The following is a 20,890-nucleotide window of genomic DNA, read 5'->3' on the forward strand; positions in this document are numbered from 1 at the left end:
CCAAGAGAGAGACAGATAGGACACCTTTCCCGAGAGAGAGACAGATAGGACACCTTTCCCGAGAGAGAGACAGATAGGACACCTTTCCCGAGAGAGAGACAGATAGGACACCTTTCCCGAGAGAGAGACAGATAGGACACCTTTCAAGAGAGAGAGACAGATAGGACACCTTTCCCGAGAGAGAGACAGATAGGACACCTTTCCCGAGAGAGAGACAGATAGGACACCTTTCCCAAGAGAGAGACAGATAGGACACCTTTCCCAAGAGACAGACAGATAGGACACCTTTCCTGAGAGAGAGACAGATAGGACACCTTTCCTGAGAGAGAGACAGATAGGACACCTTTCCCGAGAGAGAGACAGATAGGACACCTTTCCCAAGAGAGAGACAGATAGGACACCTTTCCCGAGAGAGAGACAGATAGGACACCTTTCCCTAAGAGAGAGACAGATAGGACACCTTTCCGGAGAGAGAGACAGATAGGACACCTTTCCCAAGAGAGAGACAGATAGGACACCTTTCCAGAGAGAGAGACAGATAGGACACCTTTCCCGAGAGAGAGACAGATAGGACACCTTTCCCAAGAGAGAGACAGATAGGACACCTTTCCCGAGAGAGAGACAGATAGGACACCTTTCCCAAGAGACAGATAGGACACCTTTCCCAAGAGAGAGACAGATAGGACACCTTTCCCGAGAGAGAGACAGATAGGACACCTTTCCCAAGAGAGAGACAGATAGGACACCTTTCCCGAGAGAGAGACAGATAGGACACCTTTCCCAAGAGAGAGACAGATAGGACACCTTTCCCGAGAGAGAGACAGAGAGATGAAGATCGACATAGACCTTGTCAACGGGACCTGGTGCTGATTTGGAAAGAAAACATTGATCAATCTTTATTTTAACTGGATCTCATCTAGTCTAAATGATTCTGCTAAATCACTACGTCTTATAGCTCACTGAACCCATTCCTTCAGTACTTGATATTCTAATAGGTCAACTAACTTTGAAACTTGAGAATGGTTCTTAAAGCAGTTGGATTTACTTTTAAACTCTTGAGAATATAATGTGATTGAAAAAAGGTCTCTTGATAATTAAACTCTCCAAAACTAATCTCAGGAGAGGAAACAGGAGTCCCTTGACAAGTCCACCAAATATTTGCTGGGCTGAAAGAGACCCTCAAGGTAGGCAGAGATCTACTAATTGGTTTGTATTTGGAATATTGCTATGCACCAAATAAATGACTATATTACTCAATAACTGTGTGTCAATTAATTTAATCAGTGGAATGTATTATTGTGTCTATCACTAAATGATGAACTACAAACACAATTGAAAATTGAAGGCATTTCATTTGTGAAAGAGGTGAAAATGTATTAAGACTACAATAGTCTAACCAAACTTGTACTGCATTTGTATTGGGAACTGACATTACCTTGGCATTCCACTTGTGAACCATGTCCAAACTGAGCCAGAGCCAAACACTACATTATACCCCAGCATGTACAATGGACTCAATAGATCTGACTGTAAGTCACTAGCCAATTACTGTTCCATATCATAATTAATAGACACTTGCCCTGTGGTAATTGTACTACTGACTACAACACTGGGATTGGTGTATATTCTCTGACTCCCTTCGGTCTCTATACTGCTTCTGAGAGAGCTTTTTTCCCTCGTAGGTAAACAGGATGAGTGGACAATGAGTGGACAATATGTGGAGTTTATACATGCACAGTGGAGCAAAAAAGTATTTAGTCAGCCACCAATTGTGCAAGTTCTCTCACTTAAAAAGATGAGAGGCCTGTAATATTCATCATAGGTACACTTCAACTATGACAGACAAAATGAGAAAAAAAATCCAGAAAATTATAGTAGGATTTTTTATGAATTTATTTGTAAATTATGGTGGAAAATAAGTATTTGGTCAATAACAAAAGTTCATCTCAATACTTTCTTATATACCCTTTGTTGGCAATGGCGGTCAAATGTTTTCCGTAAGTCTTCACAAGGTTTTCACATACTGTTGCTGGTATTTTGGCCCATTCCTCCATGCAGATCTCCTCTAGAGAAGTGATGTTTTGGGGCTGTTGCTGGGCAACACGGACTTTCAACTCCCTCCAAAGATTTTCTATGGGGTTGAGATCTGGAGACTGGCTAGGCCACTCCAGGACCTTGAAATGCTTCTTACGAAGCCACTCCTTCGTTGCCCGGGCGGTGTGTTTGGGATCATTGTCATGCTGAAAGACCCAGTCACGTTTCATCTTCAATGCCCTTGCTGATGGAAGGAGGTTTTCACTCAAAATCTCACGATACATGGCCCCATTCATTCTTTCCTTTACACGGATCAGTCATACCTGGTCCCTTTGCAGAAAAACAGCCCCAAAGCATGATGTTTACAGGATTTGAGTCCCTGGCGGCGTAGTGTGTTACTGATGGTAGGCTTTGTTACTTTGGTCCCAGCTCTCTGCAGGTCATTCACTAGGTCCCCCCGTGTGGTTCTGGGATTTTTGCATGTGATTATTTTGACCCCACGGGGTGAGATCTTGCGTGGAGCCCCAGATCGAGGGAGATTATCAGTGGTCTTGTATGTCTTCCATTTCCTAATAATTGCTCCCACAGTTGATTTCTTCAAACCAAGCTGCTTACCTATTGCAGATTCAGTCTTCCCAGCCTGGTGCAGGTCTACAATTTTGTTTCTGGTGTCCTTTGACAGCTCTTTGGTCTTGACCATAGTGGAGTTTGGAGTGTGACTGTTTGAGGTTGTGGACAGGTGTCTTTTATACTGATAACAAGTTCAAACAGGTGCCATTAATACAGGTAACGAGTGGAGGACAGAGGAGCCTCTTAAAGAAGAAGTTACAGGTCTGTGAGAGCCAGAAATCTTGCTTGTTTGTAGGTGACCAAATACTTATTTTACACCATAATTTGCAATTAAATTCATAAAAATCCTACAATGTGATTTTCTAGTTTTTTTTCTCTCATTTTGTCTGTCATAGTTGAGCTCAGTTGGTAGAGCATGGCGCTTGTAACGCCAGGGTAGTGGGTTCGATTCCCGGGACCACCCATACGTAGAATGTATGCACACATGACTGTAAGTCGCTTTGGATAAAAGCGTCTGCTAAATGGCATATATTATTATTATTATTATTATTATTAAGTGTACCTATGATGAAACTTAAAGGCCTCTCTCATCTTTTTAAGTTGGAGAACTTGCACAATTGGTGGCTGACTAAATACTTTTTTGCCCCACTGTATATAACCCCAATGTCCTTTACCTGGTGTCACTGAGCTTAGTAGTGAGCCCACACAGTGCTGTATATGTAGGTTTAGTGTTTTTCACTGTGCTATTTCCTCTTCCTCTCAGTCTGAGATGTTGTTCCCCTGAGGTGTGAATCCATTACTGGTACACCTCCTGCTGTTCTAACTCCCTGGAGGTAGAGGGGACTTCCCATTGTTTGTGTTGTACTGCTAGTCTGACTATGACCTGCATGTGCTATCACATCACTGTAACCCAGATCATGACAAACATGCATGTTATCACATCTTTATAGTACTATATCTACCTCACCTGCTCTCGGAGCACAGTGACCCATATTCTACAGTATAACATACCCCAACCCGGTCTCAGAGCATTTCCTATTATTCTGTATGTAAATCTGAGACACTCCATTTAGTATGATATGTTACATTTGGTATGGTTGGTAACTTTAGGCAAAAACTATATGGATATGAGTGTCTGCTAAATGACTTAATTGTAAAATGATACATTCAAAAGGCCCCATTGTCTCAGAAGATGAACTACAGTGTCTGTGACTCATACAGATGATGAGGCTGATGAGAACTGTCATATAGGTATTTTTGTCAATATGCCCAAAGTCTTTCTGGAAGAGTAGTCAGACAGACACACAGTTTGTACCCATGGGGAATTTCTATAATATTTTCAGTGATGATGCATGTGTATTTGAAGCAGCCCTGAACTAGTGAGAGCTCCCAATGAAATGCCTAGAGGAGCTTTGACATTTTGAGTAAACAAAACCCAAGGGGGGTCATAACCCCCTCTACTGTGTCATGTGGGGCGCAGCTGTTTGAGAGAAAACATCCGTCCCATAGCATGCCTGGGGGTACATTTTAAAGAGCAAGGCCCATAGAGGTGTCACCAGTCATGCAACATAGTAAACATGATGTGAATAGGCATCTTCATAACCACACAAAACAAAACATGTAATAATGAAAATAAAATCATTTCTAGAGGGGAGAAAGAGGTGCCTGTTAAGTGTTACGGTGACATAGTCATTCATAAGCATTGGTTAGTTTAATAAGAGTAAAGTTACATTTGATCTGAGTTTGAGCTTCTCAGTCAGTCCACCTGTGGCTCCAGTAGGCAGCCTTCATGCAAGCAGGCATCAAGCAACAGTGATGGACAAGATAGAGGGAGGAAGACAGTGAGAGAGAGAGAGGAAGGGAGAGATGGATGGAGAAAAGCAAAAGATAGAGGAAAAAGGGGGAGAGGGAAAGAGTGGATGAAGACAACGACCCAGCAGATAAAACTATTGTTAGAGAGAGAGAGATAGAGAGAGGCAGAGACATACAGTGTGGACAGGGAAGAGAGAGAAGCACGAACTGAGTTGCTGAGGCTGCACTCACCCGCTTGAACAGTCTATGGTCCATCAAGGGGCTTCGCATAAACAGCAAAACAATACCAGACAGCTATTAGCACATGTAGGAACTGTGAGGAAAGGAAGGGGGGCGAGGAGAAGAGAGTAGGGGTGCGAGGAGAAGAGAGTAGGGGGGCGGGGAGTGGAGGTTAGGGGAGAGAGGAGAGGAGAGTGGGGGGCGAGGAAGAGAGAGTGGGGGCGAGGAAAAAAGAGAGTAGGAAAGCAAGGAAAAGAAAGTAGGAAGCGAGAAAAAGAGTAGGGCGAGGAGAAGAGAGTAGGGGCGAGGAGAGGAGAGAAGGGCCGAGGAGAAGAGAGTAGGGGGCGAGAGAGAAGAGAGTAGGGGGCGAGGGGAAGAGAGTAGAAGCGAGAAAAAAGAGAGTAGGGGCGAGAGAAGAGAGTAGGGACGAGGAGAAGAGAGTAGGGGGCGAGGAGAAGAGAGTAGGGGCGAAACAAAGAGAGTAGGGGGCAAGGAGAAGAGAGTAGGGGCGAGGAGAAGAGAGTTGGGGGCGAGGAAAAGAGAGTAGGGTTGCGAGGAGAAGAGAGTAGGGGTGAGGAAAAGAGAGTAGGGGCGAGGAAAAGAGAGGAGGGGGTGAGGAAAAAGAGTAGGGGGTGAGGAAAAGAGTAGGGGGTGAGGAAAAGAGATTAGGGGGTGAGGAAAAGAAAGTAGGGGGCGAGAAAAAAGAGAGTAGGGGTGAGGAAAAGAGAGTAGGATTGCAAAGAGAAGAGAGTAGGGGGTGAGGAAAAGAGAGTAGGGTTGCGAGGAGAAGAGAGTAGGGGGTGAGGAAAAGAGAGTAGGGCGAGGCAAAGAGAGTAGGGGGTGAGGAAAAGAGAGTAGGGGGTGAGGAAAAGAGAGTAGGGGCGAGGAAAATAGAGTAGGGGGTGAGGAAAAGAGAGTAGGGTGAGGAAAAGAGAGTAGGGGGTAAGGAAAAGAGAGTAGGGGGTGAGGAAAAGAGAGTAGGGGCGAGGAAAAGAGATTAGGCGGGTAAGGAAAAGAGAGTAGGGCGAGGAAAGGAGAGTAGGGGGTGAGGAAAAGAGAGTAGGGGGTGAGGAAAAGAAAGTAGGGGCGAGGAAAAGAGAGTAGGGGGCTCGGAGAAGAGAGTAGGATTGCGAGGAGAAGAGAGTAGGGGGCGAGGAAAAGAGAGTAGGGTTGCGAGGAGAAGAGAGTAGGGGGTGAGGAAAAGAGAGTAGGGCGAGGAAAAGAGAGTAGGGGGTGAGGAAAAGAGAGTAGGGGGTGAGTAAAAGAGAGTAGGGGCGAGGAAAAGAGAGTAGGGGGTGAGGAAAAGAGAGTAGGGCGAGGAAAAGAGAGTAGGGGGTGAGGAAAAGAAAGTAGGGGAGAGGAAAAGAGAGTAGGGGGCTCGGAGAAGAGAGTAGGATTGCGAGGAGAAGAGAGTAGGGGGCGAGGAAAAGAGAGTAGGGTTGCGAGGAGAAGATAGTAGGGGGTGAGGAAAAGAGAGTAGGCGAGGAAAAAAGAGAGTAGGGGTGAGGAAAAGAGAGTAGAGCGAGGAAAAGAGAGTAGGGGGTGAGGAAAAAGAGAGTAGGGGGTGAAAAAAAGAAAGTAGGGGGAGGAGCAGAGAGTAGGGGGCGAGAAAAGAAGTAAGGGCGAGTAAAGAGAAGAAAGGGATTACGAGGAAAAAGAGTAGGGGCGAGAAAAGAAAGTAGCGAAGAGAAGAGTAGGGGGCAAAAAGAGTAGAGTGGCGAAGAAAAGTGAGAAAAGTGAGAAGAGTAAGGCGAGGAAAGAGAGTAGGGGGTGAGAGAAGAGAGTAGAGGAGGAAAGAGAGTAGGGGTCGAGTAGAAAAGTAGGGGGCGAGGAGAAAAGAGCTAGCGAGGAGAAGAGAGTAGGGGAAGAAGAGGAAAAGGAGAAGAGATTAGGGGGGGAGAGAAAGAGTAGGAGCGAGGCAAAAGGTGAGGAAGAGAGAGAGTAGGGGCGAGAGAGAAAGAGAGAGTAGCGAGGAAAAGAGAGTAGGGGTGAGGAAAGAGAGTAGGGTGAGAAAAGAGAGTAGGGGGTGAGGAAAGAGAGTAGGGGGTGAGGAAAGAGAGTAGGGGTGAGGAAAAGAGATTAGGCGAGGAAAAAGAGATTAGGAGTGAGAAAAAGTAGAAAGGAGAAAAGAGAGGGGTGAGGAAAAGAGAGTAGGGGGTGAGGAAAAGAAAGTAGGGGCGAGAAAAAGAGTAGGGGGCGAGGAGAAGAGAGTAGGATTGCGAAGGAGAAGAGAGTAGGGCGAGAAAAGAGAGTAGGGTTACGAGGAGAAGAGAGTAGGGGGTGAGAAAAAGAGAGTAGGGCGAGGAAAAGAGAGTAGGGGGTGAGGAATAGAAGTAGGGTGTGAGAAAAAAGAGAGTAGGGCGAGGAAAAGAGAGTAGGGGGTGAGGAAAAGAGAGTAGGGCGAGAAAAAAGAGAGTAGGGGGTGAGGAAAAGAAGTAGGAGGTGAGGAAAAGAGAGTAGGATTGCGAAGAGAAGAGAAAGCAAGGAAAAAGAGAGTAGGGTTACGAGGAGAAAGAGTAGGGGGTGAGAAAAGAGAGTAGGGCGAGGAAAAGATAGTAGGGGGTGAGGAAAAAAGAGAGTAGGGGGGTGAGTAAAGAGAGTAGGAGCGAGAAAAAGAGGTGTGAGGAAAAGAGAGTAGGTCGAGGAAAAGAGAGTAGGGGGTGAGAAAAGAGAGTAGGGGGTGAGGAAAAGAAAGTAGGGGGTGAGAAAAAGAGAGTAGGGGCGAGAAAAGAGAGTAGGGGTGAGGAAAAGAGAGTAGAAGCGAGGGAAAAGAGCGAGAAAAAAGGGGTGAGCGAGAAAAGAGAGTAGGGGTGAGGAGAAAGAGTTTGGGTGCGAGGAAAAGAGAGTTGAGGAGGGAAAGAGAGTAGGGTTGCGAGGAAAAGAGAGTAGGGGCGAGGAGAAGAGAGTAGGGGCGAGGAAAAGACAGTAGGGTTGCGAGGAGAAAGAGAGGGGCGGGACAGAGTAGAAGCGAGAAAAGAGAGTAGGGATGAGAAAGAGAGTAGGATTCGAGGAAAAGAGAGAAAAGAGAGTAGGGTGAGGAAAGAGAGTAGGGGCAAGGAGAAAGAAAAGTGGCGAGGAGGAAAGGGGGCGAGTGGAAGAGAGTAGAAGCGAGGAGAAGAGAGTAGGGCGGGGAAAGAGAGTAGGGGCGAGATAAGAAAGTAGTAGAAAGGGCGAGGAAAAGAGAGTAGGGGCGAGAGAAGGAAGAAGGGAGAGAAGAGAGAAGGGAGAAGAAGAGATTTGCGGGAGAAAGAAGAAGAAACAAAGGATAGGGGCGAGGAGAAGAGAGTTAGAGCGAGGAAAAGAGAGTAGGGTTGCGAGGAGAAGAGAGTAGGGGGTGAGAAAAGAGAGTAGGGGTGAGGAAAAGAGAGTAGGGAGTGAGGAAAAGAGAGTAGGGGTGAGGAGAAGAGAGTTAGGGTTAGAGCGAGGAAAAGAGAGTAGGGTTGCGAGGAGAAGAGAGTAGGGGGTGAGGAAAAGAGAGTAAGTGAGGAAAAGAGAGTAGGGGGTGAGGAAAAAAGAGAGTAGGGGGTGAGGAGAAGTGAGGAGAAGAGATTAGGGGTGAGGAAAAAAGTAGAGAGAAAAGAGAGTAGGGGGTGAGGAAAAGAGAGTAGGGGTGAGAAGAAAAGAAAGTAGGGGCGAGGAAAAAGAGTAGGGGCGAGGAGAAGAGAGTAGGATTGCGAAGAGAAGAGAGTAGGGGCGAGGAAAAAAAAGTAGGGTTACGAGGAGAAGAGAGTAGGGGTGAGGAAAAGAAGTAGGCGAGGAAAAGAAGTAGGGAGTGAGAATAAGTAGAAATTGAGAAAAAGAGAGGGGCGAGGAAAAGAGAGTAGGGGTGAGGAAAAGAGAGTAGGGTGAGCAAAAAAGAGGGGGTGAGAAAAAAGTAGGGGTGAGGAAAGAAGAGTAGGATTGCGAGGAGAAGAGAGTAGGGTTGCGAGGAGAAGAGAGAAGTGAGAAAAAGAGAGACGAGGAAAAAAGAGTAGGGGTGAGGAGAAAAAGAAGAGGGTTAAAAAAAGTAAAGTGAGGAAAAAGAAGAGGAGTGAGGGGCGAGGAAAAGAGAGTAGGGGGTGAGCGAGGAGAAGAAAAAAAAGTAGGGGGCGAGGAAAGAAAGTAGGAGCGAGAAAAAGAGTAGGGGCGAGGAAAAGAAGAGAGCGAGGGGTGCGAGAGAAAAGAGAGTAGGGGTGAGGAAAGAAAGTAGGGCGAGAGAAAAGACAGTAGGGGTGAGAAAAAGAGAGTAGGTGGTAAAAGAAAGTAAAAGAAAAAAAAGTAGGGGGTGAGGAAAAGAGAGAAGCGAGGAAAAGAGATTAGGGGTTGAGGAAAGAGAGGCGTGAGGAAAAAAAAAAAGTAGGGGCGAGGAAAGAGTAGGGGCGAGGAAAAAGTAGGGGCGAGAAAAGGAGTAGGGCGAGGAAAAAAGTAGGGTCGAGGCAAAGAGAGTAGTGGGTGAGGAAAAGAAGTAGGAGGTGAGAAAAGATGTAGGTCGAGGAAAAGAGAGTAGGGGTGAGGAAAAGAGAGTAGGGGGTGAGGAAAAGAAAGTAGGGGTGAGGAAAAGAGTAGGGCGAGGAAAAGAGAGTAGGGGGTGAGGAAAAGAGAGTAGGGCGAGGAAAAAAGTAGGGGTGAGGAAAAGTAGGGGCGAGGAAAAGAGAGTAGGGGTGAGGAGAAGAGAGTTTGGGTGCGAGGAGAAGAGAGTTAGGGGGCGAGGAGAAGAGAGTAGGGTTGCGAGGAGAAGAGAGTAGGGGGGGAGCAGAGAGAAAGAGAGAAGAGTAGGAGGAGAAGAGAGTAGGATACGAGGAGAAGAGAGTTAGGGCGAGGAAAGAGAGTAGGGGGCGAGAGAAAGAGTAGGGGAGTAGAAAAGAAAGTAGGGCGAGGAAAAGAGAGTAGGGGAAGTAGCGAAAAGAGAGTAGGGGATAGGAAGAGGACAAGGAGAGAGAGAAGGGGACGAGGAAAAGAGATTAGGGGGCGAGGAAAGAGAGAAGGGTGAGAAGAAAGTAGAGCGAGGAAAGAAAGAGTAGGGTTGAGAGAGAAGAAAGTAGGGTTGTGAGGAAAAGAGAGTAGGGGGTGAGGAAAAGAGAGTAGGGGGAAAAAAGAGTAGGGTGAGGAAAAGAGAGTAGGGGGTGAGTAAAAGAGTAGAAGCGAGGAAAAGAGAGTAGGGGGTGAGGAAAAGAAAGTAGGGGCGAGGAGAAGAGAGTAGGGGGTGAGGAAAAGAGAGTAGGGGTGAGGAAAAGAAAGTAGGGGCGAGGAGAAAGAGAGGGAGCGAGATAGGAGAGAAGGGACAAGGAGAGAGAGGGGGCGAGGAGAAGAGATTAGGGGGGAGAAGAAAAGAGTAGAGGAGAAGAGGAAAAGAGAGTAGGTAGGGTACGAGAAAAAGAGAGTAGGTTCGAGAGAAAAGAGAGTAGGGGTGAGGAAAAGAGAGTAGGGGCGAGAAAAAAAAGTAGGGGTGAGGAAAAAGAGTAGGGAGTAAAAGTAAAGCGAGAAAAGAGAGTAGGGGTGAGAGGAGAAGGAGAAAGTAGGGGGTGAGGAAAAGAAAGTAGGGGTGGGGTAGGGGGCGAGGAGAAGAGAGTAGGGAGAGGAAAAGAGAGTAGGGGGCGAGGAAAAGAGAGTAGGGCGAGAGAAGAGAGTAGGGTGCGAGGAGAAGAGAGTAGGGGGTGAGAAAAGAGAGGGGCGAGAAAAAAGAGTAGAATTGAGGAAAAGGAGTAGGGGGTGAGAAAAAAAGTAGGGGCGAGAAAAGAGTAAGGGTGAGAAAAGGATAGGGCGAGGAAAAGAGAGTAGGGGTGAGGAAAAGAGTAGGGGTGAGGAAAAGAAAAGAGAGAAAAAAGGAAGCGAGAAAAAGAGTAGAGAAGAAAAAGAAGTAGGGTGCGAACAAAGATAGTAGGGGCGAGAAAAAGAGAGTAGGAGCAAGGAAAAAGAGTAGTGGGTGAGGAAAAGAGAGTAGGAGGTGAGAAAAAGAGAGTAGGTCGAGGAAAAGAGAGAGTGAGGAGGAGGAGAAGAAAAGAATTAGGGAGGAAAAGAGGGGCGAGAAAAGAGAGTAGGGGGTGAGGAAAAGAAGAGTAGGGGCGAGGGAAAAAGAAAGTAGGGGAGAAGAGAAAAGTGGGGTGGGGGGCGAGGAAAAGAGAGTAGGGGTGAGGAGAAGAGAGTTTGGGTGCAAGGAGAAGAGAGTTGAGGGGCGAGGAGAAGAGAGTAGGGTTGCGAGGAGAAAAGAGAGGGGCGGGGAGGAAGGGGGCGAGGAGAAGAGAGTAGGGGCGAGGAGAAAGAGAGTAGGATTGCGAGGAGAAGAGAGTTGGGGGTGAGGAAAAGAGAGAAGCGAGGAAAAGAGAGGGGGTGGGAAGAAGAGAGTAGGGGAGAGGATAACAGAGTAGGGGGCGAGAGAAGAGAGTAGGGGGCGAGAGAAGAGAGTAGGGGGCGAGGAAATAGGAGAGAAGGGGACGAGGAGAAGAGAGAAGGGACGAGGAGAAGAGATTAGGGCGGGAAGAGAGAAGAAGATAGGGGCGAGGAGAAGAGAGTAGGGGGCAAGGAGAAGAGAGTAGGCAAGCGAGGAGAAGAGAGAAGGGGTGGGGGAGAAGAGAGTAGGGGGAGGAGAGGAGAGAAGGGACGAGGAGAAGAGAGGCGAGAAAGAAGAGGATTGAGGAAAGAAAGGGCGAGGAAAAAGAGTAGGGTTACGGGAAAGAGAGTAGGGGCAAAGAGAAGAGAGTAGAGGAGAAGAGAGAGGGGGAAGAAGAGTAGGGGGTGAGGAGAAGAGAGTAGGGGTGGGGAGAAGAAAGTAGGGGGAGATAAGAGAGTAGCGAGTAGAAGGTAGGGGGTGAGGAGAAGAGAGTAGGGGGCGAGAGAGGAAAAGAGAGGGGCGGAGGAGAAGAGATTAGGGACGAGGAAAAGAGAGTAGAAGCGAGGAAAGAGAAGAGTGGGGAGGGGGGGGCGAGGAGAGGAAGAGAAGGGGCGAAGAGAAGAGAAAGTGGGAGAGAGAAGAAGAGATTAGGGGGAAAGTAGGAGAAAAAAGAGAGTAGGCGAGAGAAGAGGGCGAGAGAAGAAGGGAAAGCAAAGAGTAGAGCGAGAGAAAGAGGGATGAGGGGGTAGAGAGGCAAAAGAGAGTAGGGGGCGAGGAAGAGAGTAGGGGGCGAGGAAGAAGAGAGTACGGAGAAGAGTGAAGGGAGAAGAGAAGAGAGTAGGGAAAAGAGTGGAAAAGAGAGTAGGGGGTGAGGAAAAGAAAGTAGGGGTGAGGAAAAAAGAGAGTGAGGAAAAGGGTATAGCGAGAAAAGAGAGTAGGGGGTGAGGAAAAGAGAGTAGGGGGTGAGGAAAAAAAAAAGTAGGGGGCGAGGAAAAGAGAGTAGGGGCGAGGAAAAGAGAGTAGGGTTGCGAGGAGAAGAGAGTAGGGGGCGAGCAAAGAGAGTAAGGGGCGAGGAAAAAAAGAGAGTGAAAAAGGGGGTGAAAAAAGGAAAAGAGAGTAGGGGTGAGGAAAAGAGGGGCGAGAAAAAAGTAGGGCGAGAGGAAAAGAGAGAGAAAAGGGGGCGAGGAAAAGGAAAGAAAGTAGGGCGAGGAAAGTGGTGGGAGCGAGGAAAAGAGAGTAGTGAGGAGAAGAGAGTTTGGGTGTGAGGAGAAGAGAGTTAGGGGCGAGGAGAAAGAGTAGGGGATGAGGAGAAGAAAGGGCGAAGAAAGAGTAGGGGGCGAGGAGAAGAGAGTAGGGGCGAGAGAAGAGAAGTAGGGGACGAGGAGAAGAGAGAAGGACGAGCGAGGAAGAAAGTAGGGGTGAGGAAAAGAGAGTAGGATTGCGAGGAGAAGAGATTAGGGGGGGCGAGAAAAGAGAGTAGGGGGTGCGAGGAGAAGAGAGAGTAGGGGCGAGAAAGAAGAGAGTGAGTAAAAGAGAGGGGGTGGAGGAAAAGAGAGTAGGGGGAAAAGAGAGTAAAGGAGGAGAAGAGAGTAGGGTTGAGGAAAAGAGAGTAGGGGAGGAAAAGAAAGTAGGGGCGAGGAAAGAGAGAGAGAAGGAAAAGAGAAGAGGAAGAAGAGTAGGGGGGAAAAAGTAGAGGGTGCGAGAGAAGAGAGTTAGGGGGGTGAGGAAAAGAAGTAGGGCGAGAGGAAAAGACGAGGAAAAGAAGAGAGTGAAAAAAGGGGCGAGGAAAGAGAGTAGGGGTGAGAAAAGAGAGTAGGGCGAGGAAAAGAAAGTAGGGGGTGAGGAAAAGAGAGTAGGGCGAGGAAAAAAAGTAGGGAAAAGAAAAGAGAAAAAGAGAGTAGGGGCGAGGAAAGAGAGTAGGGCGAGGAAAAAGAGAGTAGGGTGCGAGGCAAAAGAGAGTAGGGTGAGGAAAAGAGAGTAGGAGGTGAGAAAAAAGAGTAGGGTCGAGGAAAAGAGAGTAGGGGTGAGGAAAAGAGAGTAGGTGAGAAAAAGAAAGTAGGGGTGAGAGAAAAGAGAGTAGGGGCGAGAAAAAAAAAAAAGAGAAAAAAAGTAGGGGCGAGGAAAAAGAAGTAGGGGGTGAGGAAAAAGAGAGGTGCGAGGAAAAAGAGAGTAGGGGTGAGAGAAAAAGAGAGTAGGGGGTGGAGAAAAGAGAGTTAGGGGCGAGGAGAAAGTAGGTTGGAGAGAGAAGAGAGTAGGGGGCGAGAGAAAAGAGAAAGAAAGTAAAGCGAGGAAAAGAGAGTAGGATTGCGAGGAAAAGAGAGTAGGGGCGAGGAAAAGAGAGTTAGGGGAAGTGAGGAAAAGAGAGTAGGGGCAGGAGGAAAAGGGAGAAGAGAGTGAGGAAAAGAGAGATAGGAGGGAGAAGAAGAGAGTAGAAGAGATTAGGGGCGGGAGAAGAGAGTAAAGAGAGAGAAGTAGGGAGAAGAAAAGAGAGTAGGGTGAGGAAAAGAGAGTAGGGGTGAGGAAAAGAGAGTAGGGCGAGGAAAAGAGAGTAGGGGGTGAGGAAAAGAGAGTAGGGGGTGAGAAAAGAGAGTAGGGGCGAGGAAAAGAGAGTAGGGGGAAAAGGAAAAGTGGAGAAGAGAGTAGGGGTGAGAAAAAAGAGTAGGGGGTGAGAAAAAAAAGAAAGTAGGGGGAGGAGAAGAGAGTAGGGGCGAGGATAAGAGAAGGGGACAAGGAGAAAGAGAGAAGGGGAAGGAGAAGAGATTAGGGGGGGAGAAGAGAGTAGGGGGCGGGGAAAGAGAGTAGGGGGCGAGGAGAAGAGAGTAGGGTTGCGAGGAGAAGAGAGTAGGGGGCGAGGAGAAGAGAGTAGAGTGAGAAAAAGGCAAGAGAAAAGAAGTAGGGGTGAGGAAAAGAGGGGGAGTAAAAGTAGGATTAGGGAGTGAGAAAAAGAGAGTAGGGCGAGAGAAGGGGCGGGAGGAAAAGAGAGGGGGTGAAAAAAAGAAAGAGGGGCGAGGAGAAGAGAGTAGGGGGAAAAGAGAGTAAGCAGAGAAAAGGAGTAGGCGAGCGAGAGAGAGTAGGGGGAGGAGGAAAAGAGAGTAGGAAAAGAGAGAGCGAGAAAAGAGAGTAGGGGTGAGGAAAAAAAGAGTAGGTGAGTAAAAGGAGAAGAGAGAAAAGAGAAGGGAGAGAGGAAGAGAGTAGAGGCGGAAAAGAGAGTAGGGGGTGAGGAGAGTAGGGGTGAGGAAAAAGAAAGTAGGGGGCGAGAAAGAGAGTAGGGGCGGAGAAGAGAGTAGGGGCGAGGAAAAGAGAGAAGAGAGAAGGCAGGCAGAGAGAAAGGGCGAGGAAAAAGAGTAGAAGCAAGGAAAAAGAGAGTAGTGGGTGAGGAAAAGAGAGTAGGAGGTGAGAAAAAGAGAGAGGTCGAGGAGAGGAGAGAAAAGAGAGTAGGGGTGAGGAAGAGAGTAGGGGGTGAGGAAAAGAGAGTAAGGAGGAGTAGGGGGTGAGGAAAAAGAGAGTAGGGGGCGAGGAGAAGAGAGTAGGGGCGAGGAAAAAAGTGGGGTAGGGGGCGAGGAAAAGAGAGTAGGGGGTGAGGAAAAGAGAGTTTAGGTGCAAGGAGGAGAAGAGAGTTGAGGGGCGAGGAGAAGAAGTAGGGGCGAGAGAAGACAGTAGGAGGGCGGGAAACAGAGAGTAGGAAACGAGGAGAAGAGAGTAGAAGAGAGGAGAACAGAGTAGGATTCGAGGAGAAGAGAGTTAGGGGCGAGGAGAGTAGGGGTGAGAAAAAAGCGAGGGAGTGAAAAAAAAGAAAGTAGGGGGACGAGGAGAAGAGAAAAGGGGGGCGAGGAAAAAGAGAGTAGGGGGAGGGAAAGAGAGTAGGGGGCGAGGAAAGAGAGTAGGGGCAAGGAAAAGAGAGTAGGGGAGGAAAAGAGAGTAGGAGGTGAGAAAAAAGAGAGTAGGTCGAGAAAAGAAGTAGGGGTGAGGAAAAAGAAGAGAGGTGAGAAAAAGGATGGGAGGAGAAAAGAGAGTAGGGGCGAGAAAAGAGAGAAGGGGTGAGGAAAAGAGAGAAGGGGCGAGGAAAGAAGGAGCGAGAAAAGGGGGCGAGGAAAGAGAGTAGGGGGTGAGGAGAAGAGAGAGTGCAAGGAGAAAGAGAGTTGAGGGGCGAGAGAAAGAAGTAGGGTTGCGAGGAGAAGAGTAGGAGGGCGGGGAGGAGAGAGTAGGGGGCGAGGAGAAGAGAAGTAGGGCGAGGAGAAAGAGTAGGATAGGGAGAAGAGAGAGAAGAGAGAGTAGGGGCGAGGAGAAGGAGTAGGGGTGGGGAGAGAAAGGGGGAGAGGATAACAATAGGGGTCGAGGAGAAGAGAGTAGGGGCGAGGAAAGAGAGGGGAGAATAGGAGAGAAGAGAGAGAAGGGGAAGGAGGAGAAGAGATTAGGGGGCGAGGAAAGAGAGTAGGGGGTGAGGAGAAGAGAGTATGGAGAAGAGAGGAAAAGGAGAAGAGTAGGGGGTGAGGAAAGAGAGAAGGGGTGGGGAGAAGAGAGTAGGGGCGAGGAAAGAGAGTAGGGGACGAGGAGAAGAGAGAGTAGGGGCGAGGAAAAGAAAGTAGCGGGGAGAGTAGAGCGAGAAAAGAGAGTAGGGGCGAGGAAAGAGAGTAGGGGGCAAGGAGAAGAGAGTAGGGGCGAGGAAAAGAGGGTAGAAAAGGGTGGGGCGAGGAAAAGAGAGTAGGGGGCGAGGAAAAGAAAGTAGGGGGCGAGGAAAAGAGGGGTGGGAAAGAGCGAGGAAAAGAGAGTAGGGGGTGAGGAGAAGAGAGAAGGGGACGAGGAAAGAGAGAAGGGACGAGGAGAAGAAGAGTAGGGGGCGAGGAGAAGAGAGTAGGGGGAGAAGGAAAAGAGAGTAGGGGGCGAGAAGAGAGAGTAGGGGGAGGAAAGAGAGAAGGGGAAGTAGCGAGGAAAAGTTAGGGGGCGAGAGAAGAGAGTAGGGGGAGGAGAAAGAGAGTAGGAAAGAGAGTAGTAGGGTTGAGGAGAAGAGAGTAGGGGCAGAAGAGAGAGGGGATGAGGAGAAGAGTGGCGAGGCAAAGTAGGAGAGAGAGAGTAGGGCGAGAAAGAAAGAGAGAGGGGGAAAGAGAAGAAGAAGGGGACGAGGAGAAGAGAGTAGGGGAGGAAAGAGAGTGGGGGCGAGGAAAAGAGAGTAGGGGTGAGGAAAAGAAAGTAGGGGGGCGAAAAAAGAGAGTAGGGGGTGAGAAAAGAGAGTAGGGGGAGAGGAAAAGAGAGTAGGGGTGAGGAAAAGAGAGTAGGGGGGAGAAGAGAGTAGGGGCGAGGAAAAGAGAAAGTAGGGGGGGGAAAAGAGAGTAGGGGGCAAAGAGGAGAGGAGAGCAAAAGAGAGTAGGGGCGAGGAAAAGAGAGTAGGGTGAGAAAAGAGAGAAGGGGGTGAGAAAAAGAGTAGGGCGAGAAAAGAGAGTAGGGGGTGAGAAAAGAAAGTAGGGGGCGAGGAAAAGAGAGAAGCGAGGAAAAGAGAGTAGGGGGCGAGGAAAAGAGAGTAGGGGCGAGGAAAAGAAAGTAGGGGAAAAGCGAGAGAAAGAGAGTCGGGGGTGAGGAGAAGAGAGTTTGGGTGTGAGGCAAAGAGAGTAGGGGGCGAGGAGAAGAGAGGGGACGAGGAGAAGAGAGTAGGGGGCGAGGCAAAGAGAATAGGGGGCGAGGAGAAGAGAGTAGGGGGCGAGGAGAAGAGAGTAGGGGACGAGGAGAAGAGAGAAGGGGACGAGGAGAAGAGAGTAGGGGGCGAGGAAAAGAGAGTGGAGGGCGAGGAAAAGAGAGTAGGGGGGTGAGGAAAAGAAAGTAGGGGGCGAGGAAAAGAGAGTAGGGGGTGAGGAAAAGAGAGTATGGCGAGGAAAAGAGAGTAGGGGGTGAGGAAAAGAGAGTAGGGGGTGAGGAAAAGAAAGTAGGGGGCGAGGAAAAGAGAGTAGGGGCGAGGAAAAGAGAGTAGGGGGCGAGGCAAAGAGAGTAGGGGGCGAGGAAAAGAGAGTAGGGGGCGAGGAAAAGAGAGTAGTCGGTGAGGAAAAGAGAGTAGGGGGTGAGAAAAAGAGAGTAGGGCGAGGAAAAGAGAGTAGGGGGTGAGGAAAAGAAAGTAGGGGGCGAGGAAAAGAGAGTAGGGGCGAGGAAAAGAGAGTAGGGGGCGAGGAAAAGAGAGTAGGGGGCGAGGGAAAGAAAGTAGGGGCGGGGAAAGTGGGGGGGGGGGCGAGGAAAAGAGAGTAGGGGGTGAGGAGAAGAGAGTTTGGGTGTGAGGAGAAGAGAGTTGGGGGCGAGGAGAAGAGAGTAGGGTTGCGAGGAGAAGAGAGTAGGGGGGCGGGGAGAAGAGAGTAGGGGGCGAGGAGAAGAGAGTAGGGGGCGAGGAGAAGAGAGTAGGATTGCGAGGAGAAGAGAGTAGGGGCGAGGAAAAGAGAGTAGGGTTGCGAGGAGAAGAGAGTAGGGGGCAAGGAGAAGAGAGTAGGGGGCGAGGAGAAGAGAGTAGGGGGCGGGGAGAAGAGAGTAGGGGGCGAGAGAGAGTAGGGGGCGAGGCAAAGAGAGTTGGGGGCGAGGAGAAGAGAGTAGGGGGCGTGGAGAAGAGACAAGGGGGCGAGGAGAAGAGAGAAGGGGACGAGGAGAAGAGAGTAGGGGGCGAGGCAAAGAGAGTAGGGGGCGAGGAGAAGAGAGTAGGGGGCGAGGAGAAGAGGGAAGGGGACGAGGAGAAGAGAGGAGGGGACGAGGAGAAGAGAGGAGGGGACGAGGAGAGGAGAGTAGGGGACGAGGAGAAGAGAGGAGTGGGCGAGGAGAGGAGAGGGCGAGGAGAGGAGAGGAGTGGGCGAGGAGAGGAGAGGAGTGGGCGAGGAGAAGAGAGTAGGGGGCGAGGAGAAGAGAGTAGGGGGCGAGCAGAAGAGAGTAGGGGACGAGGAGAAGAGAGAAGGGGACGAGGAGAAGAGAGGAGGGGACGAGGAGAAGAGAGGAGGGGACGAGGAGAGGAGAGGAGGGGACGAGGAGAAGAGAGGAGTGGGCGAGGAGAGGAGAGGGCGAGGAGAGGAGAGGAGTGGACGAGGAGAGGGCGAGGAGAGTAGGGGGCAAGAAGAGAGTAGGGGGGCAAGAAGAGAGTAGGGGTGCGAGGAGAAGAGAGTAGGGGGCGAGGAGAGGAGGGGGGTGAGGAGAGGAGAGTGGATAGGATAGGATAGGAGGGGGGTCTCTGAAGTGTTGTATATAACCTTTTGTATTGTCCAAAAAATAAATAAAATAGAGACATGAAAACAGAGAACTTGTCTTATCAGATCTGTGCATACTCATTCTTGCCATCTAACGTGTAGTAAACCCTTCATATATCTAGCAAATCCCTACGCTGAATGGTTGTGTGTTTGTGTGTGAATATAACAAACGGTTAAAAAACCCATATGAGTTAGTGTTGTGGGCGGGGCTTACCTGTGGCGGCAGCGGCGTAGAAACCTCATGATCTTCCTGGCAGCCTGATCCTGCCTCTTAGAGAGCAGACTACTTCTACAACACACAAGACAAGAGGGAACACTGGCTTTTTAGAGGGTCCACATTAAACAAAATACACTGTGGTTGTGTGTAGCTAGTGTAGTTCTCAAATTCAACCATGCTTTTAAACTTTATTTTGGAGATTCTGTATAGCATGAGTACTGTCCTCTCCAATCCTTTTTTAACTAATTGGTATTTTGACTAATCAGAACAGCTTTGAAAAATATTGGGTGTGAAAAGATCTGATGTGAATGGTCAAAAGACCAATTAGTGTACAAAAATATACTAATTGGGCTGCCTGTGTAAACACAGCCGTAGTGTCTTCATCAATATATACACATGTGCACAGTCCTTGTATGTTTAAAATCTAAATAATTTATGCATGAGCACAGGAGGACACCATGACCCTGGGGACTGCAAATGGGACTGCAGTTGATCATCCCTTACAAATGGATTTCCCCAAGGGAAGTCTGCAAGGTCAAGTGGAGAAGAGCATAACTATCCTGTAATGAGCCTCCTGTATGTGTCAGTGTGTGTTGCTGTGTGTGTGTGTGTGTGTGTGTGTGTGTGTGTGTGTGTGTGTGTGTGTGTGTGTGTGTGTGTGTGCGTGCGTGCGTGCGTGCGTGCGTGCGTGCGTGCGTGTCAGTGCATTTAGCTACTTGTGCTGCTGTGTGTCAGTGCATTTAGCTACTTGTGCTGCTGTGTGTCAGTGCATTTAGCTACTTGTGCTGCTGTGTGTCAGTGCATTTAGCTACTTGTGCTGATGTGTGTCAGTGCATTTAGCTACTTGTGCTGCTGTGTGTCAGTGTGAGTGGTAGCTACTTTGTGTGTGAATGTGTGTGTGTTGATTTGTGTGTTTAGCTTCCTGGGCGTGTGTTGTGTGTATGCATCAGAGCATGTCACTGTGTATGCATACCTGAGTTTGTGTTGCACCAGGGCAGCGGCGGCTCCTTGCCGGTGGAGCCTGAGCCTGCCAAACTCCTTGTAGCCGCGGTAGTACTGCTGGATCAGCACGGCCGCCCGCCTGCTCTGCTGGAACTTCTTCTGCTCCTGGTAGCTGCGGAACTTACTCTGGATAAGAATGGCGGCCTGCGTCATCTTCTTATAAAGTGCATACTGCCACAAAAAGGACCAGAGAGAGGAGGATATACAGAGTCAGGAACAGGGGGTTGGGAAGACCCAAACGATGGCCTCAAATGCACACATATATTGTCTGATTCATACTATATGGCCAAACCAAACCAAGCCAAACTAGGCTGACCTGGTTAGGCATTCACTATAGTTGCTGGAACCGTGCTGGAAAGGAAAATAGACTAGCCAACATAATAGGGTTTATGTCGGCCCTAGAGTGTGAATCAGGCAATATTACTGGACTGATGTAGGTTATGAGTATCAATATAACCAAGTCAAGTGTGATAATCAAGTGAAGCTAGGTAGCATTGTTGCATCATCTGAGACGGTCAAAAAAACAAGCAAAGTTTGACATGTGTTCTGCCCTCTGGTGGCGTTCAGTCTCTAGTGACTCTTATCAAGGAGTGCCATTTTAAACCCTAAAACTGTTTTACAAAAAAAACAATTTAAAAATGAAAGACAGTGAAAAGATGTTACCTTCAAGGCTATCCATGTTAGCTTGTAAACAAAGCAAAGGTGAGATTGTGAATCACAAACAGGCATGAACAAGGATCAGCCTGAGCCTAGAAAAATGGACTAAACTGAATAAAGTGAAACGCTTGTCTAAAAGTCCCTAATTAATGTATTACAATCTGTCCTGGATCTAACCAGTATCTGTAAGGTCATGGAATATGGACAACACATCTCCATGTGTGTTGTAAGGGGCTGACTGTGCCCAGCTTACCTGTTTGTATTTCTTGTAACAACGCTGAATGACTGCCGCAGCTACTTCCTGTTGCTCTCTGAATGGGCGTCCCTGTGAGAGAGTAGAGTAGGAGAAGTCAGAGGTCAGAGTATTGGAAGTGGTGTAGTAGTCTATTATAGAGGGCCACTGCTCCCTGAGGTCCCTTCCTGGGCCCAGGGCCCTGGTTGTCTGGAGGACAGACAGAGGACCTGAGGTTGAGGACGCTGGGGGAGAGGCTCCATCCTGGGCTGGGAGAGAAGAGAGGTAGCTGGTGGTGCCAGCCCAGTGTTGCTCTCCTCCCCAGTCTCAGCTGGCAGAGGGGTAGAACAGCTGACTGTGAACGACAGCGAACAGTTTGAGACGTGGAAAGTCATTAAAGCTAGCTATGGGGGATAGGTAGCAAGGTGAGGAAGTGGGGCAGGTGGGGGCGAAGTGAAGCTGGGCGGGGGGTGTGGAGCTGGTTAAGGACAGGCAGCAGCGGGCACCACACACATTATTTAAAGAGTAAGAGAGAGAGGGAAAGAGAAAGAGAGGGACAGAGATAGAGAGATTATAGGGAGCAGGGAAGACGGAGCAGTGCAGTCGTTCCTTAAAGCAAGGCCATGCTCTGCTCGAAG

General features: G+C 48.9%; 1 protein-coding gene across 1 annotated transcript in view; it reads right to left on the reverse strand.

The window, feature by feature from the left end:
- LOC118360558 (calmodulin-binding transcription activator 1-like) overlaps positions 1-20,890 on the reverse strand; it is a 674,662-nt gene that overhangs the window by 11,944 nt on the left and 641,828 nt on the right. The window contains 5 exon segments of the mRNA XM_052485146.1: positions 4,648-4,678; positions 18,359-18,433; positions 19,335-19,534; positions 20,027-20,047; positions 20,274-20,345. Of these exon segments, the coding sequence (XP_052341106.1) occupies positions 4,648-4,678; positions 18,359-18,433; positions 19,335-19,534; positions 20,027-20,047; positions 20,274-20,345 (399 nt within the window).

The sequence above is a fragment of the Oncorhynchus keta genome, chromosome 28 (assembly GCF_023373465.1).
Source record: "Oncorhynchus keta strain PuntledgeMale-10-30-2019 chromosome 28, Oket_V2, whole genome shotgun sequence".
NCBI classification, from domain to species: domain Eukaryota; kingdom Metazoa; phylum Chordata; class Actinopteri; order Salmoniformes; family Salmonidae; genus Oncorhynchus; species Oncorhynchus keta.